We start from the raw sequence: 15916 nt of genomic DNA, 5'->3' as shown, positions 1-15916 counted from the left end.
ATTTGCCCTATTTAGGAATGGATAGTATCACGTTTTGAAAATAACCCAGTGTCTATTACAGACATGCTGGGAATTCACATCAAAGAAAATATTCAGTATTATGTGCCAATGTTTAGCTGAAAACATTTCAGCACATACCTTGACTTCTAATTTTAGGCACTGCAGGATTGTCGTATTGGTGCTGCATATTTGAGACTGCTTTCCTGGTCTTATTTAGAGCCTTAATTGAAACATGAAGGTCTCTAAGTTTGTTTGCTCCTGGAAAGTGTTTCTGGACTTTCCATGGAGTCCAGCTATCACACACAAGAAGATCTTGTCCTTTTAAGTGCCTAGACACATTATTGAGTACTATTTCCCATAGCAAAAAACCACTTAGTTTTAGGTCAAGAAACCCCAAAGTAGTAGAAAAACAATCTAGGAAAATGGATACTGCTTCCAGTTTGGTATCACAGCACAAAGTTTACAAAATACATCATAGATGTGGGTCTAAAAGTTCACCTTGGTACTTATTACAAAAGTACCTACCACTTCACCAACCAAGCTGCCAGTAACCAACACTTCACTGAGACACAAATCTTGTTTGTTGGATATCTCAGACCACTTCTGAAGTATTTACCAACATATTTGTATAGTTGGACATGAGACCTGGTCATCCAGACAACCCTAAGTACAAACTCTTCTACCACATAACCAGACATCCTTACAATGCAATGAAAAATTTAATGGGAACAGCTCACTTTTTTTTTAGCACCAGAATATTATCATATACAGTAGAAAGTATTGATAGTCTTGACTGGCTTGGTTAACAAAATGCACTTTACCTTCATTGCTAGCTTCTGCTAATCAGTTCAAATCCTACTCCTCCATCCCCCTCAATTCTGATTATAAAGGGCAAAACCCAAGACAACTCAGAATCCAATCCCCACTGTATTCAAGGCAGAGCGGGAAGATTAAGTTCAGTCAAAATAATTTTTAGTTTCACCTTCTAAAATGGAGCAGTAATTATAGTCTGAAGAAGTAAAAGGAGAATACAGAACAAAACAAGGGAACTAACTCTTTAAAAACTCAGCATCAAAAGGGCAGAAGACAGCAGCATAGTACTAAATATTTATCACATACATACCATGGCCAATATTCCTTCAGTGAAAGCTCTAAATATTTGAATTCACCTTTCTGGACTCCACAATAATTTAATGCAGAGCAATATGTGCCTATATTTGGTGGCAGGAGAATGGGAGAATTGAGGAGAATAGAATATTAGTGACTCCTAATACCCAGGCACTACATCTGTATGTTTTGTAGGGAACAACATTCTGATTGATGGTTCTACTCTGGTAATGGAAAGCTGAAAGCATTTTTCTCCAGAACTGAAAAACAGTCTGGTTGTATCAGACTACTCATTACTTTTGCAGGTCAGGTGAGGAAGTGTTTCTCCTCTTTATCACCACAGAAAAACAAATTCTTGAAATTCTTGGTTTTTATCAGTTCATCTCAGAGTTGAGCTTAACTAAGACAATTCGGTTAAGGCTTTCTGTCCAAAGTTTTGGCAGATGGGAAGCAAATGCTTCCACAATGTACTTAAGAACCTCATCAGGTATTCCCCCCAGAGTCCCAAGTTGAAAGGAACTTAAGAGTAGCAAGTTCTTCTTCATAGGGAAGCATTATTTCAGGCTTGGAACATTAATAGAAGAGTTTGTACTCCACAGACAATTCTCTTGAGTGTGAGCTGATGGTAGTTTCTAAACAGTACCAACATTTCCTCTTATATTAACAACCATTCATACCACAGCCTGCAATACCTGGGAGTTAAATGTGAGTAACACAGAGAAGCTACGCTCCTGAAGGATCCTTAGGGACTAACAGTACTGTAACCGGCTCCACCTGTACTAAAAAACCCTAAAGATCCTTGAGTTGTATTCCTTGTGCTTCCCAAACTGCCTACCTTTTCCTGCCTTTGGTTTAGTACTCATCAAATGCAATGCCTACCCTCCAACTTGTAAGATTTTGTGGCAAATAGGCCCATATTTGACAATTATAACTGAGAAAGCACTGAAGATTTCATATTCTAACTGGCAAATTAAGGAACATCTAGACACATAGTTAAAGCAAACTGTTACAGATACCTTAACACCACTAGGTATTTAAACTACCATGCACAAGAACAGCTTAGGCAGCTTTTAACATAGGAATTCAACAGAATGACATTTTGTACAATATTCACCCTAGGTATCTCTCACACATACAAATCCTCCAGGCATTGTTCATAAACTGAACTGTGACTTAGCTTGAACAAAAGTCTTAGAAGTATATCGAACATGTCTGATCTTTACTGCTCAACAGAATAGGTAAATCCCATGTCACAGCCTTTTTATGTCCCCTGACCTCAGAATTCTGTTTCAAACTTCATAGTTAAGCCTGAACTATGCTCTTCTTAGCTGTATTCTACAACTCCTTGTATCCAGCACCACAATGTATTCTAAACTTTACTCACTTCCACCAGACTGTACGTCGATGGTCCTTATCTTATTTACAGCTGTGACAGTGTCCAGGATATATCCATTTTAGCTCTCATACTTGCCTTTAAGCTTAGAGACAACACATAGGAATTTTATCTATGCTATGCTTATAAGCTTTCCCTCTGAAATGGCACAAGATACAAGATGAAAAATTGATTGTAGTTGCTCAGCATAGACAGGAAGCTATTAGACACAGCAGTAGGTTGTAGTGAAAGTCCTGTATTCATCAATTCTAGAGAGCACTCACATAATAACTACGAGCCATTGCAGGCATGTGTTAGCTAAACCTATTTTTCATCACCTTCTAAACTAGTTTACATAGTTGATGCAAGTATCTGTCAGAGACCTGTTCACCTGCCTTTGAAAAGTTAAGTTGACATAATTCTTCCTTTAGAGGAAAATGTGTGTGAGAGAAAGGATGTTGTTGGGGTTTTTATTTAATGTATATTCCAATACAACTGAGTGCTTGAATTCAGTGCTGAAGTGAAATACAGTTTACAAGTCTCTGGGGTTGTGGTTTTTTGAGGGTTGTTTGGGTTGCTTTTGTGGTATGTTCATTGACTTAAAATAAAAATAGGCATGACAGCACATCAAGGTATTAACATCTTAAAAATTTTAAGGCACATTCCAACAAAATACACCTTTATTGAATGGAATATTAGGCATTCTATTTTGTTTAAGGGAACAGTGCTTCCCTCCCCCCCAGAGAGACTCCCTTTGACAATTTCCAAAAGCTGTATTTCAATTACATAAATATTTCTCATGATTAGAAACAACAAACTTCCATCTAAATTTTCCTTGAATTATGAAGTGCAACTATATTCTTCCAGAAGAAAACAGTTTTCAGTAGGCACTAGAATGAGAAGCCTGCAAGTTGTTTACAGTTGCTGGGTACAGTGTTATGTTCATTCAAATTTTATACTAACCCATCTAGAGTGTTGTTTTTGAAGAATTATATAAAAAGTGGGATTTAAGAATAAAGAAATGCAGCTTAAAGAGCAGGTTTCCACCATTTAAAAAAAAAGTCTTAATGGCAACCTGCATATTTCATACCACTTCCACAGTATGTCAGCTAGCAGAGGCTTAGTCCAATAATTTAAACTTTAGATAGGAATGTCTTTTGGTTCTGAATGCAGATCATAAGTCAACATGTTCAGTATGTGAAGGCTCAGTTGTTTCACTCTCTGCTTCCTCTCCTGTGAAGTTAAATAGCACAATTAGAATACAAATCTATTATCAATTATATATATAATTAATCATATAACTGTGATTTTTGAAATTATGATTCTTTTAAAGAGCAACCCAAATTAATGTATTTATCAAGACAAGAAAAGCAATTAAACCATATATTACACCTATGTGCACCATAAGCTTGTATTTATTTACTATGTGCAAACAAAATTTTTCAAATGAATTGGTATTGTACTATTAGTGGAAGGAAAAAAATATCAGCACAGGCACTTCTGTTCTAGGCTTTTGTTTTCAGCTATTCACAGTGAATTTCCCCCTTTCCACACATCCTGTCAGTAGTAGTTTCCGTATTTGAAAAAGTAGGGCAAGTCTTACTAAGAATTGCTTTTATAGTACAAACTGCTCAGTTCAGCTGTTAAAACAACTTGTAGAAAAGCAGAGCAATTTTATTATATTGGTAAAAACATTATTTAAACAAAAAAAACTAAGCCAATTTGTCAACCTTTTATTTTACTTTTAGTCTCAAAATGTCAGACCACGTTAACAAAGGCAGTATCTGATACACTGCATATCTGTATCAGAGAAGTATGTAACTGGTTCTATAGGATTAATAACAGTGAGCACTGAGAGTAAAAGGAATGAACTGAGTAGCCTTGAGCAATGCAATATCTACCAATACAACATTTTAGTACAAGATGAAATATCAGTCTTGGGGATGGAAATGGGAGGACAAAAAAAACCACCCAAACAAGCTAAGAAGTAGAAAGAAAAAGTATGATATTAGGCATCTCTCATGTATTCTCCTACAGCTGTTATTGCAAAATAACCCATCTTTCTCTTTGGAATTGTTAAAGAGGCCTAAATGGAGTAACAGAGCATTTAATGAATGTACTTCAGTCCATATGGGTCAATACATCCTAGAAAAGAATGATAGTTGAATTTTTTTGACTAAAGTTATAATTTAAGTGAAGCTAAACAGTTCCCTATGACTGACAGATCTTCCCCATTTTCATCTTAACGCCAGCTCTGGCACTCACATGATCACAAAATAAACACATTCAGCTTTTTTATCCAGCAAATAGAATTTGTAATTATTTTTTCAATATGTAATTTTTTTGAGATTTCAGTGAGTTGAAGATTACATGCAATCAGACAAACCCTTATGTCACTACAATTAATGACAAAGGAAAGAAGTAGGGAGGACAAGCTCATTTTTATGACAGCAGAAATTTGATAGCTCATTTTATGTAAAAAAGCCAGACTCTTAAGTAACTTAAAAACACAACCTTGAGTTAAGCAGAAATGTAGCATCACAAGAACAGAATGTTTAAAAACAGAAACTATCTTTAGGCAAAAAACACACATCAGAGTGTAGCCTACAATATAAACTATTGATACAGATCATAGCTACATGAAGATGAGAAATAATGTAGAGGGATTTACAAGTAACTAGACCCTTAGATTTGCATAAAACTCCAAGTTGTTGATACAGCATACTTTTTTTATAGTCCCTGAAAAGTTACTTACCTGATTTTACAGTTTGAACACATGTTCCATCCTTATCTTCAAACCCTTCTGAACATACACACTTGTAACTACCTGATGTATTAACACAGTCTTGATTCTCTTTCATGCAGACCTTTTCAGGAAGGTTACATTCATCTACATCTAGAGATAGCACAGGGGAAAAGAAAGAGTCCACTGCTGTTATTTTGTTATAAACCTTATTTGTGCTCAGTCATATAAACAAAAGTCTACTCAAATATGAAAAACACTGAGAAGTAGAATGCTGCTGCAAGACATTTAATTCTTCATGATTTGGACTGTTTCAAAGTTACTCAGATAACACTCAGTACTGTTGTTTTTTAATGTTTTGCAAATCCCTGTACGGAGAAATGTATTAAGTAGTTACGTTTGTCACAATTAGGCAATTTGTCTTGACCCACTGAACATTTCCCTCACAGTCATTTTCTATTTATGCCATCAAAGTATAGCTAAAGGGAACAGAGCTTGTAAATACTACATCATCACAGTTAACAGCTACTTCAGATTATGCTTATGTCCTGTTCTTTCCCACAGAAGAAGTCTAATTTCAAGTTATAATTCACTAAGAATGAATATAATTTGAATTTGGACATTGATGGATTATCACAATGCCTCCCTTTCTGCTACAAAATGAATAGAAACACAGATCTGACAAAGTGGCAAGTAACTGACAAAAGACTCATGTAGCTGTTTCCTGAAGCTACTATAAAATACCTTGTTCTTTTGTACCAGTGATTCACTTTAAGTCTTGTCAAGCATATCAGCTCAGTAATATAAAGTAATTTATTGAAAATGTCTTTGCAGCTAATATCAGAACAACTGGGTTCACTTTGACAGGCATGAAAGCTGAAACACACAAATGTGAATGCACTTATGAGCTCCTCAGCATGGTTAACCAAGAGCGAGCTAACCAGCATTCTACCAGGTACTGCTAAATCCACCAACCTGTACACGCCTCATCTTCCTTCATGTATCCAGATGCACAGGTCTTACACTTTTCAGGACCTTCTCCCATGCAACCTACGCAGCTGGCATCACATGCTAAAGATAAAATATTTATCTTTAATATTTTTTGTGCATAAGAAAAAAATTGTGTATCTGGGGTTTAAAATTAAACTTCCCTTAAAACCAGACAGCTTACCCACACAAGGAATCACAGAATGGCTTGGGATAGAAGTTGACCTTAAAGATAATATAGCTCCAACCCCCCTGCCATAGGCTGGATGCTTTTCACTAGACCAGGTAGCTCCGAGTTCCATCCAACCAGTCATTGAACACATCCAGGGACAGGGCATTCATAACTTCTCAGGTCCAGTGCCTCAACACCCTCATAGTAAAGATTTTCTTCCTAATATCTAATCTAATCTATTTCAGCTTGAATCCATTCCCCTTGTTTTGTCCACTACACGCCCTCGTAAAAAGTCCTTCTCCACCTTTGTTGTATGTCTCTTTAGGTACTGAAAGGTGCTGGAGCTTTTTCTTGATCAGAATGGACAATCCCAGCTCTTTCAGCCTGTCCTCATAGGGGAGGTGACCCTTTTGATCAAGATTTTCACAGCTGTCCTCTGGACCCACTCAGGCAGGTCCATGCCTTCCTTATGTTGGAGGTCCCAGAGCTGAAGGGTCTCAAAAAAGCCAAGGAGAAATAACCAGAAATCCCTTGTTTTCCTCATACAATAGGTCTAAAGCCTCATCCTCCCTGTGACCAGTGAGGATAGACCACACTGTACCAAATACCCATCAGGCATTTTCTAAGCATAACCTCTAGCATTAGTTTAGGATTCTAGATAGTACAACACAACAAGAAGATTGAAAAGAAACCTTTGCATGAGAAAGATCCATCTGTGTTCAAACAATACTGGTGATCTTTGCAAGGAGAAGTAGCACATTCATCTAAATCTGAAGATAAAAAGTGACAAGTTACTTAAAATAGTAGTAATGATTAAATAGAGAGATTAATACTTGAATGCTATTGAGAATATTTATTGCAATGAATTTGGGGTCAGGCATGCAACATGGTACACCCAGAACTAGCACAGTAACATACACTGTTTTTTTCAGCTTAAACCTGTATTAGACAATCAAAACTGATTCTCATATGCTTTGTAATAAGAGACGTATGAGATGTATGAGAAATTCAAGAGCTCATACTAAATAAACTTCCAGGATATCTGCAATCCCTGCCATTTTGAAGTCATGCATTTATGCAAATATCATAACAAACAAGCAGACACACTATCGCTCTGGAACACTATTTTCTCCTGTACTCCTATGTTACCAAGTTACAGAGCTTTTTATAAGACTAAAAAAACTATACTACTGCACGTACATGCACCTCTTAGTATTCTACAGAAAGCAAATTGAAACAAACCAAGTTATGATTAGGACCAGTCAGACTGAAAAACAATTCTACTGCAGAGTTAAAACATGCAAGCCTTATGATTTTGAGGAAAGGGTGCAACAATAGTTCATTAAAAATTCAAAGAAAGAAGGCTATTTCAGTCCCTTTCTTGTCATTGCTGTCACTGTCATCCTGTTGTTGCACCCATCATTCCTACTGATTACTCAATTGATTTATATTTCATTAGTGGCAATAATTATCTGGAAAAAAACTCAGCTGTATAGAGGACAGTACCAAAGCATCTTAAAAACGCCCTGGGAGTGCTCAGTGGTTGCCTAAGCAGGTATTGCAAGAACTGTAATTCAAAACCAGTTCTCACTGGCACTTTGAAAAGGAAGCAGTGTTCACATAATTTCTAAGACACTGTTTCCGGGCATTATGTTAGAGGTCTTTAAAGGGTCAAATTCAACCACTAAAACAGAATGTGTTACTCTCCCCTAGTGCATTCCTGCATTGGGAGTATTTTTAGTATTCACATTTTTCCTGCATTCACACTTATCTCTTTGTAAACCAACTTAAATGCTAAGATAGAAACAGGTAAGAGATTAATGGAAGCACTGAGCTTGATGTCTCCTGGTATTTCTGTCCAACAACACAAAAAGTTAGCATGTATTGCTTTTAGTGAAGTGTTTGAACTCTATTAGGGTTGAGCATTTACAACAAAGTTATGTGGAGGTAAATATGCAATTAGTACAAAATACGTAGTTAAGTTTATACAAATCTTCTACTAATTGACAAAATAACTTCAAGTCAAGAGCAGGACATTGTTTAGCATTCAAATAAACACCAAGAAAACTCAAGTCTGAAAAGAAACACCCCACTTGCTGCTCTATGAGTTCCATTAAACTAAAATGACATATAATGAACAGTATAATAAAGGTAACTATCATCAACAGGCAATCAGTGGTGAGAAAATACTACTTTCCTGCAACATGAAGCAAGTTAGGAAGAAAGAGACTAATAAAACTGTAGCAATCTAAACTGACAGATCATTTCCATAAAATAAAATAAAACTTGGAAGTGATGCCATCTAATCTGACTAGCCAGTGTTACTACAAAACCTGTTTGAAGTCTGCCAGGCATTACTCACCCACACAAGCTCCATCTCCATTTTTAATCCAGCCTTCTTTACAATCTTGGCAGTCCTTGTTACTTGAACCAGTACAAGTCTTACAGGCAGCATGACAGGCTGAGAGGAGAAAACGTCAACCTGAGTTTTGTTGAGAGATCCCAAGACAAGTTCGGCCACACAAACTCTCAGAGAAAACTTCATTTAGGATTCAGTGGAAGCCATCATTTTTTAGCAGCTTGAAACTCCCATTCACAAGACACTACCTCCATAAAATCAAGATTTAATTTAGAAACATGCAGCTATCTCACCAAAACAACTGCAAAATACCAATGGAAACCAAACCTAGCAATTACAGTTATTTGCACCACTGAAAACACCGTCATGAAATTCTAGTGACTAGAAGTGGCAGGTCCAATTTCTAAAATATTTGGAATAAGGAGATCAGGAAGGCAAACTTAGCTCAGCCCCTCAAGGCTGGCACACAAGTTTAAACATCAGATTCTGCACTTCCCTACCAAATGACTCCTCACACAACTTATGTTAGCAACTAGCTATGAGAGCTATGTGTGAAGTGAATTAACTCTGAAGACCTTCAGAAGGAACTGCACTAGAAATCCAGCTGTATATACATATTGTATACATATATATATAACATGCCTATATAACATACCCTATGTAACGTGTATGTTATATATTGTCATCTAAAACAAATCAAAGAAGAATTACAACACAACCAGATTAAAAAAAAAAAAAAAAAAACCAATACAGACTACTGAAAAACAATCTTATTATACCCCAGAGTCAGGATGCAGCTGTTGCAGAATCTCATCAAGGGTCTAAGAAGAATTGAAAATCTGATCAATGTAAAATTTTACTCCTATGACCTGACTTTGTTTCAAAATTAAATTTAGGCATATCTAACTGGAATCTAAGTAGTTTGCAGTACAGATTAACTGTTTTCCATTAATTCCATTTAAGCTCATCTGAGACATGAGGAAAACTTAACTTTTAAAGCAGTCCAGTATGTAGTAATTTCAGCTCAAGATTTTAACAGTACTTTGAAAGCAGAGAAGGAAATCTTTTTTAAATTCTTATTCTTAAAGCAGAAAAAACAAATTTAAAACCAAGGGCAATGTGTAAAGATGACTTAGCAAAATCTTAGAATTCCACTAAAGTGACTGGCATGTCTATTATGCTTAAAGCTGACCAAACTGTGCTTTGTTCCTACATTTGTTAGTTTCAAATATTTCTAGTTTTGCTTGCAAAAATTGAGGAAGTAACACAAAGATATAAGCATATGTTAAGACTTTGTTACCTGTACAAACAGAATGTGTCTCATTTCTCAAGGAACTGAAGTAACCAGTAGAACACTCCAAGCAAAACTGTCCTGTGTACTCCTTCTTACAGCTACATGAGCCATCTCCACCTCGGGTACCATCACCGTCACAGTGGCCATTTCCATGGCAAGGTCTTTCTGATCCACCACGACAAGCTAAAAAAGCATCAAACATATTTTTAGATCGGACACTTAAGGAAATAACTTTCTATTCTCAGACACAAGCCCCCAAAGGCCCTCTCTCTTCACAGAAAATAAAAATTAATTTTAAAAAGTCACACTAAAGCAGGATATAATTTCCAAAAGTCTTTTTCACCCTTAAGAGTAACCAAAAGTTTTGCAATAAGGCAATGCTTAATAATATATCCAAGTATAAGGGAAATCCAATACAATCTCCAGGAAAGTTCAGTTATCATTTTGATTTTGGATATAGACCATGGCTTAAAATTGTATTTATCTTCCCAGCTTCCTGAATAATTTTTTTTTTCTGGATCTCTGAGAAGGCTCATATTACATTTGTAAAAATCTACCAGTTATCATTTAGATCAATATAGGGATGGGGACTTAATTTTTACCAATATATTAAGTGGCCAAAATCAATCTCTTAATAAGGTTCAAAGTTTTAGAGATTTATAAATTTTACCAGCTTCAGATATCCCTCATCACTTTTGCAAAGACCTTACTTTCACCTGCCACCTACTTTTACTGGATTTTTCTCATTGCCTTTTTAACTTATCCTCAGTGGCAAGTTAAGACTCCAGCAGCATTTGGGTTGTTTTACTCTTGAAACTGGTCAAGGATTCTTGTCTACACAGATTCTGCAAGGCCACCTAAACAACAGACTTCATGTTACAGAGAGCCTTTAAGGATGGGTCAAGTGTGGATATTAGCATCAGATTGATTGTTTCTGTACATGTTGGAACCGTTGACAGCTTAGTACATTACTACATGCCCAGAAGACTTTTATTCAGGCAGGATGTTCACAAGGTAGCCACTCAACTATAAGGCAGAAAGCAGGTACATACTACACAGCAGCCTGTGTCTCATACAAAATATCATATATCACATATTTGTCTGTGACAGTAAAGACTGAAACAAACAGGTAAAAAATAACTGTATTTGCTACTGAATTTTTCAGAAGAAAAATTACCAAGGCAATCAGGTCCATAAGTTCCAGCAGGGCAGCAAACTTCTATTGTTTCAATGCAAAACCATTTAAACAAATCTGGATACTTCTTCTTTCTGTATATGAAAGACATTAATTTACAAACAAAAGGAACAAAGATTCTTTAAAAGCCAGCTCACACAACTGGTCCAGCACAACACAGGAGAGAAACCTATTGCACATGACAGATTAGAAACCTAAATCCTCTGAAGATTTCAGAAATCAATTTCTAGAAGTCCTCCAACTTGAAAACATAGCTTTTAAAATACAATACTATTAACAACCTGTACTCAAATTCTATAAATTATATTTAAGAAAAGAGTGAAATAACAGCAACAATAAAATCAATTCTTCTCATACATGTGCACAGGCCATTTTTTAAACACCTTACTTTTAGGGAAGTTTATATACAGTTTAGACAGTCTTACTTATGCTTTTCTCTTATAGATGATTTCTGTAGCTTTATCTCAAGTATACAGAAGAGATATTAACATTTGTTCAAATTATTGGCCACTTGATGATAGGGTTAAAATTTCTCCTTTTTTTAGCATTGATTATTATTTTAAAAGACATTTTTAAAATTAAGAAGCTAGTTATGTGCTGCTTGAGCACCAGCACACAGCCCCAATTAATTGAATCCACTCCCTGCTCCTCTCAGGACTTCCTACACTAAATTATGTGAGCAAGAGTGTCCTCCAGATGATTCCTGAACTCTGACAGGCTTGGTGCAGTGGGGAACCTGTTTCAGTGATTGACCACCCTTTATGTAACAAAAAAAAAAATCTTGTAAAAAATGCCGAAGGTATTCATGGGCAAAAGAACAGTCTTTGGAAACTACCACAGAAACTGAATGACATTTGGATACTGCAGGTTAAAGAAAAGAAGGCAAACAATCAATTGCACGCACTCAAAAAGTGTATCAAATACAGAAACTTTCCAAAACACAATGTAATCTGTGAATTATTTTGATTATTTTAAGAAGTTTACTATGCCAAATTTTCTAGTTTCCAGTTCTGCGAATTTTAGCCAAATTAAAGACTCTGGGTTGCACAGTTTACCTTTCTGGAAGGCATGTCCTATGAGGAGCACCTAAGGACTCTGTGCTTGTCTAGAAGGAGGTGCAGGGGGTGGCCTCATTGGCTCTGCAGCTTCCTGAGGAGGGAAAGGGGAGAAGGAGGTGCCAATCTCTGTCGTACTGAATGTCAGGACACAAGGGAAGGGCTCACAGCTGTACCAGGAGAGGTTTAGATTGGACATTAGGAAGCATTTCTTTACCAAGAGGGTGATCAAACACTGGGACAGGTTTCCTAGAGAGGTGGTGAAGGCCCCAAGCCGGTCAGTGTTTTAGAGGTGTTGGGACAATGACCTTAACAACATGCTTTAACTTTTGATCAGCCCTGAAGCAGTCAGGCAGTGGGACTAAGTGATCATTTTAGGTTCCTTGCAAGTGAAATATTCTATTTTCTGCTCTGCTATTCTACTCTGTTCCCTTCACTACATGTTACCATATATACAATCCTCTATAGTTAGGTAAAAGGATAGTCATTTAGAAGAAACTAGAGTATCAAAAAGCCCTCTCCAGTTATGAATCATTATAATGGCTAATTAGGAGTGCTGACAGTCTAAATTACTGAAAAATACTTAGAAGAAATGTGGTTTGGAACTAAAAAACCTAAACATTAAGAAATGTAAACATTACACTGCCATCCATGCACTAATTATATTTATGACTGGTATACAAAAAGCTTAGCTATAACACAAATCCCAGTTTAGCTTAAAATGCAGGTAGAAAAGTCAGCTGCTACTCTACCATCCACAAGAGATCCAACTTCTACCCTGATTAGCACCAATTATTTTTTTGATTGCCAGGAGAACAAAATGTAGTGTCAGGGAGAAAAGCAAGCAAACAAAAAAACCACAAGATCCAAAGAGCCTTTTGCAGTTTTGTGACAAAGGAAAACAAATAAGGGATTAAATTAAAAAATTTTCCAATGTTTGTTTGCCTTGACACCCTACAAGTAACTAAGTAGCCAGTGTATAAGAAACAAGTGTAGATGCTTTGGTGCAACACTGCTGGAATCAAAAAAAACATAGCACATAATACAAAAAGTTACTGAAAACAGCTGCACCCAAGGGCAACTCTTGAAAGACAATGAATAATTGCCCATACTGCTATTTTTCAGGCACAACATTAAACATTATTAGTTCATCCTCTTAGATAATTTCTTCACACAAAGATCTCCACCGAGAAAATGATACTTACAATTTGAACCACCATTTTTCTATAAGCTCTTCATGTTCTTCTACCATGTTGTTACATTCAAAGTTACTACTGTCACACAGATTCTCTATGATCTCTACAAGACGAATTTCACTACAAGCAGAGAAGGAAAGAGTAAATTTAGTTTAAATGTTCAATACAACTCAAGACCCGATAGAGCAGCCAGACTTCAGTGAGAATATTTCATTGGTTTATGGGGTGCCTTGAATTAGTTTCAAAATGACCAAATATCAGAGCAAATAATTAAAAAAAAATTACTTCAGTCAAAAAAGAAACCCAAACCCAGAATAACGACCACAAGAACGCTGTGACTGGCTTGCATTTACAATATTTCTAGATTGTAGGTTTGATAGATTTTTAGCTTGCCAGAAAATTGGAGTGCAGTACTTTAATGATCAACAATAAATTTAATGTATTTTTATTTGACACAAGCATGTGAATCTCACAGTAAACATCTCAGTTGTCAAACTAAGATAAAAACATGAATTTGAAATACAGAAGAAAGGTATTCAGGTTACTTTTCTCCATGGTTGACCAAACAGGCATACAGTAATCTGCCTTCTCTTTGGCACTGAAACAGTGACAACTCTAGGGAGAAGATACTGCTTTAATTCTAAATCAAGCATTTCAGTACTCGGTGCCTTTTATGACTAGCAATAAAGTATTTACCATTATTTAGATTCAATATTTTAAGACTTTATTGGTAAATAGGGAAAAAAACTACTATGACTAATTACAGAAATATTTTTTGTTGTTTTCAGAAATAAGGCAAATAGAGGCAATAATAAGGTGCTTGAGTCTTTACTATAATCTTTAGATTACAATGTTATGTAATATTATAATCATTAAGAACTTAAGGTTTGGACAAGAAAATCCTTAGCTGCCAAGTTCAATATTTAGGTTCCAAACAAACAGCGGTATAGTGAAATGAACACAAAATGTAATTTAATGTGAACACAAAATACAGTTCACTGAATGAGAAGTACTGAAACAGCTTACCTGGACTCATACTTTGACAGCGTCTTCTCTTCCCAAGCAGTGTTTCCACCACCAAAGTTTTTTTTAGCTGTATCTGCTAAACCCTACAAATGAAATGCACCAGAAATTACATAGGGTTTGTTTCTAACAAAAATTAAGGGCAATAACAAATACTTATCCAGAAATTATGAAAAGCACCATGCATAAACCACAGTAGAGCTTTCAAGCTGCTGATCAAATTCCTAAGTGAAAGCTACAGCTAATGACAACAGAAGTGAGAAAGTGTATGTTACAGCATAACATGATTAAATTTTCCTAATGTATAAACAAAGCCATGTTACAGTCTTAATTTACAAAAAAAACCAAACACCAAAAACTATGCGTGCATTAAACTTTACATCCTTCTTCCTCAAGTTCTCAGGAAATTTATTAGTTATTATCATTTGGACAGAAGCTCTACTTCACTCTGCTTTGATAACAGCCCGGTGTGCACCAAGTTGTAAGTCAGGCACACCACCGCACAACAGGGTGACCAGCACAGCTGTCCGCAGTCACAGCCAATGCCACCAGTCGACACCCGGCAGAAAACCCCGCAGTTCAAGTGACCTGGCGAGCCGCAGCTGCCGATATGCGAATAGGGAGCACAAAGCACCGGTCACCAGGCGCAGCAGCGCCTCGTTGCCGGCGCAGAATTTACTATTCCACACGTAAGGCTGCTGCAAGTGGCAACAGATAGCGAAGTGGGACGAAGCTTTCCACCAGCACTTCCTACGGAGCTGGACACGCTCCAACAGAGCCAGCCTTTTTGCACAAAAAGCACCAAAACACCTTTGGTGTGAAAGATGGAGGAGCTCTGCCACCCACCCGCCTCAGCGCCGCGACCGCTGGCGGAGCGGGACCCGCCCGAGCGCGGCTCCGGCCGAGGCTTCCCGCAGCCCGGCCCCTGGGCACAGCCGGCCGGACCCGCGCCGTGGGGCCCGCGCTGCCGCTCGCCGCCGCCGCGGAGCCACCGACGGCGCTGCTCGACCCGTCCGGAGCCCCCGCGAGCCCCTGACCCAGCCGGGGCCGTCCGCCCGCACCCCGCGGCCCACCTGGTTGAACCTGTCCACGATGCCCCGGCAGGTGGAGCACGCCAAGCGCCGCCGCTCACCGGCGCCGCGAACAGGCAGCGACAGCAACAGGGCGGCACAGAGCAGCACGGCCAAGACCACGCGAGGCGGCCGCGGCGCGGGGCCCGGGCGCGGAGAGGGGCCGGGCCCCATGGCGAGGGCGCGGGACCGCGGACGCGGAGCGGGGCCGCCCCAGCCGAGCCCCCTCAGCAGCGGCGGCCGCGCTGGCCCCGCCCCGGCCCCGCCGGACCGCGAGCTCCATTCAGATTTCCGCCTCAGCCCCACGCGCGCCCCGGCCGCGGCCGCTCGTTGGTCGAGGCGG

The 15916-nt window shown here is 38.1% G+C and overlaps 1 protein-coding gene across 2 annotated transcripts; it reads right to left on the bottom strand.

Moving 5' to 3' along the window:
- Window positions 1-3141: 3141 nt before the first annotated feature.
- On the bottom strand, window positions 3142-15775 carry CRELD2 (CRELD disulfide isomerase 2). Of its 2 annotated transcripts, none has more exons than XM_021555228.3 (10): window positions 15577-15775; window positions 14507-14589; window positions 13490-13600; window positions 11212-11303; window positions 10041-10217; window positions 8744-8842; window positions 7074-7151; window positions 6198-6293; window positions 5235-5375; window positions 3142-3712 (listed from the first exon to the last, which is right to left on the bottom strand). In XM_021555228.3, exons 1-10 carry the CDS (start codon window positions 15745-15747, stop codon window positions 3654-3656), a joined length of 1107 nt encoding a protein of 368 aa, XP_021410903.1. In that variant the 5' UTR covers window positions 15748-15775; the 3' UTR covers window positions 3142-3653. The 2 variants fall into 2 exon arrangements, with proteins under 2 accessions (XP_021410903.1, XP_021410904.1); XM_021555229.2 differs by lacking the exon at window positions 3142-3712 and adding an exon at window positions 4278-4624.
- Between the last annotated feature and the right edge of the window lie 141 nt (window positions 15776-15916).

This window comes from Lonchura striata, chromosome 5, assembly GCF_046129695.1.
Source record: "Lonchura striata isolate bLonStr1 chromosome 5, bLonStr1.mat, whole genome shotgun sequence".
In the NCBI taxonomy this organism is placed as follows: domain Eukaryota; kingdom Metazoa; phylum Chordata; class Aves; order Passeriformes; family Estrildidae; genus Lonchura; species Lonchura striata.
The sequence above is the reverse complement of the archived record's forward strand: the minus strand, read 5'-3'. Positions and strand labels throughout refer to the sequence as shown.

Excerpts from the sequence above, each read along its gene's own strand:
- CRELD2 (XM_021555228.3), bottom strand. The coding sequence starts at position 15,747 with ATGGGGCCCGGCCCCTCTCCGCGCCCGGGCCCCGCGCCGCGGCCGCCT. Across the intron at positions 10,218-11,211 it reads TTATGGACCTGATTGCCTTG|CTTGTCGTGGTGGATCAGAA; the intron begins GTAATTTTTCTT and ends ATGCTTTTTTAG. Across the intron at positions 3,713-5,234 it reads TGTTCAAACTGTAAAATCAG|GAGAGGAAGCAGAGAGTGAA; the intron begins GTAAGTAACTTT and ends TTAACTTCACAG.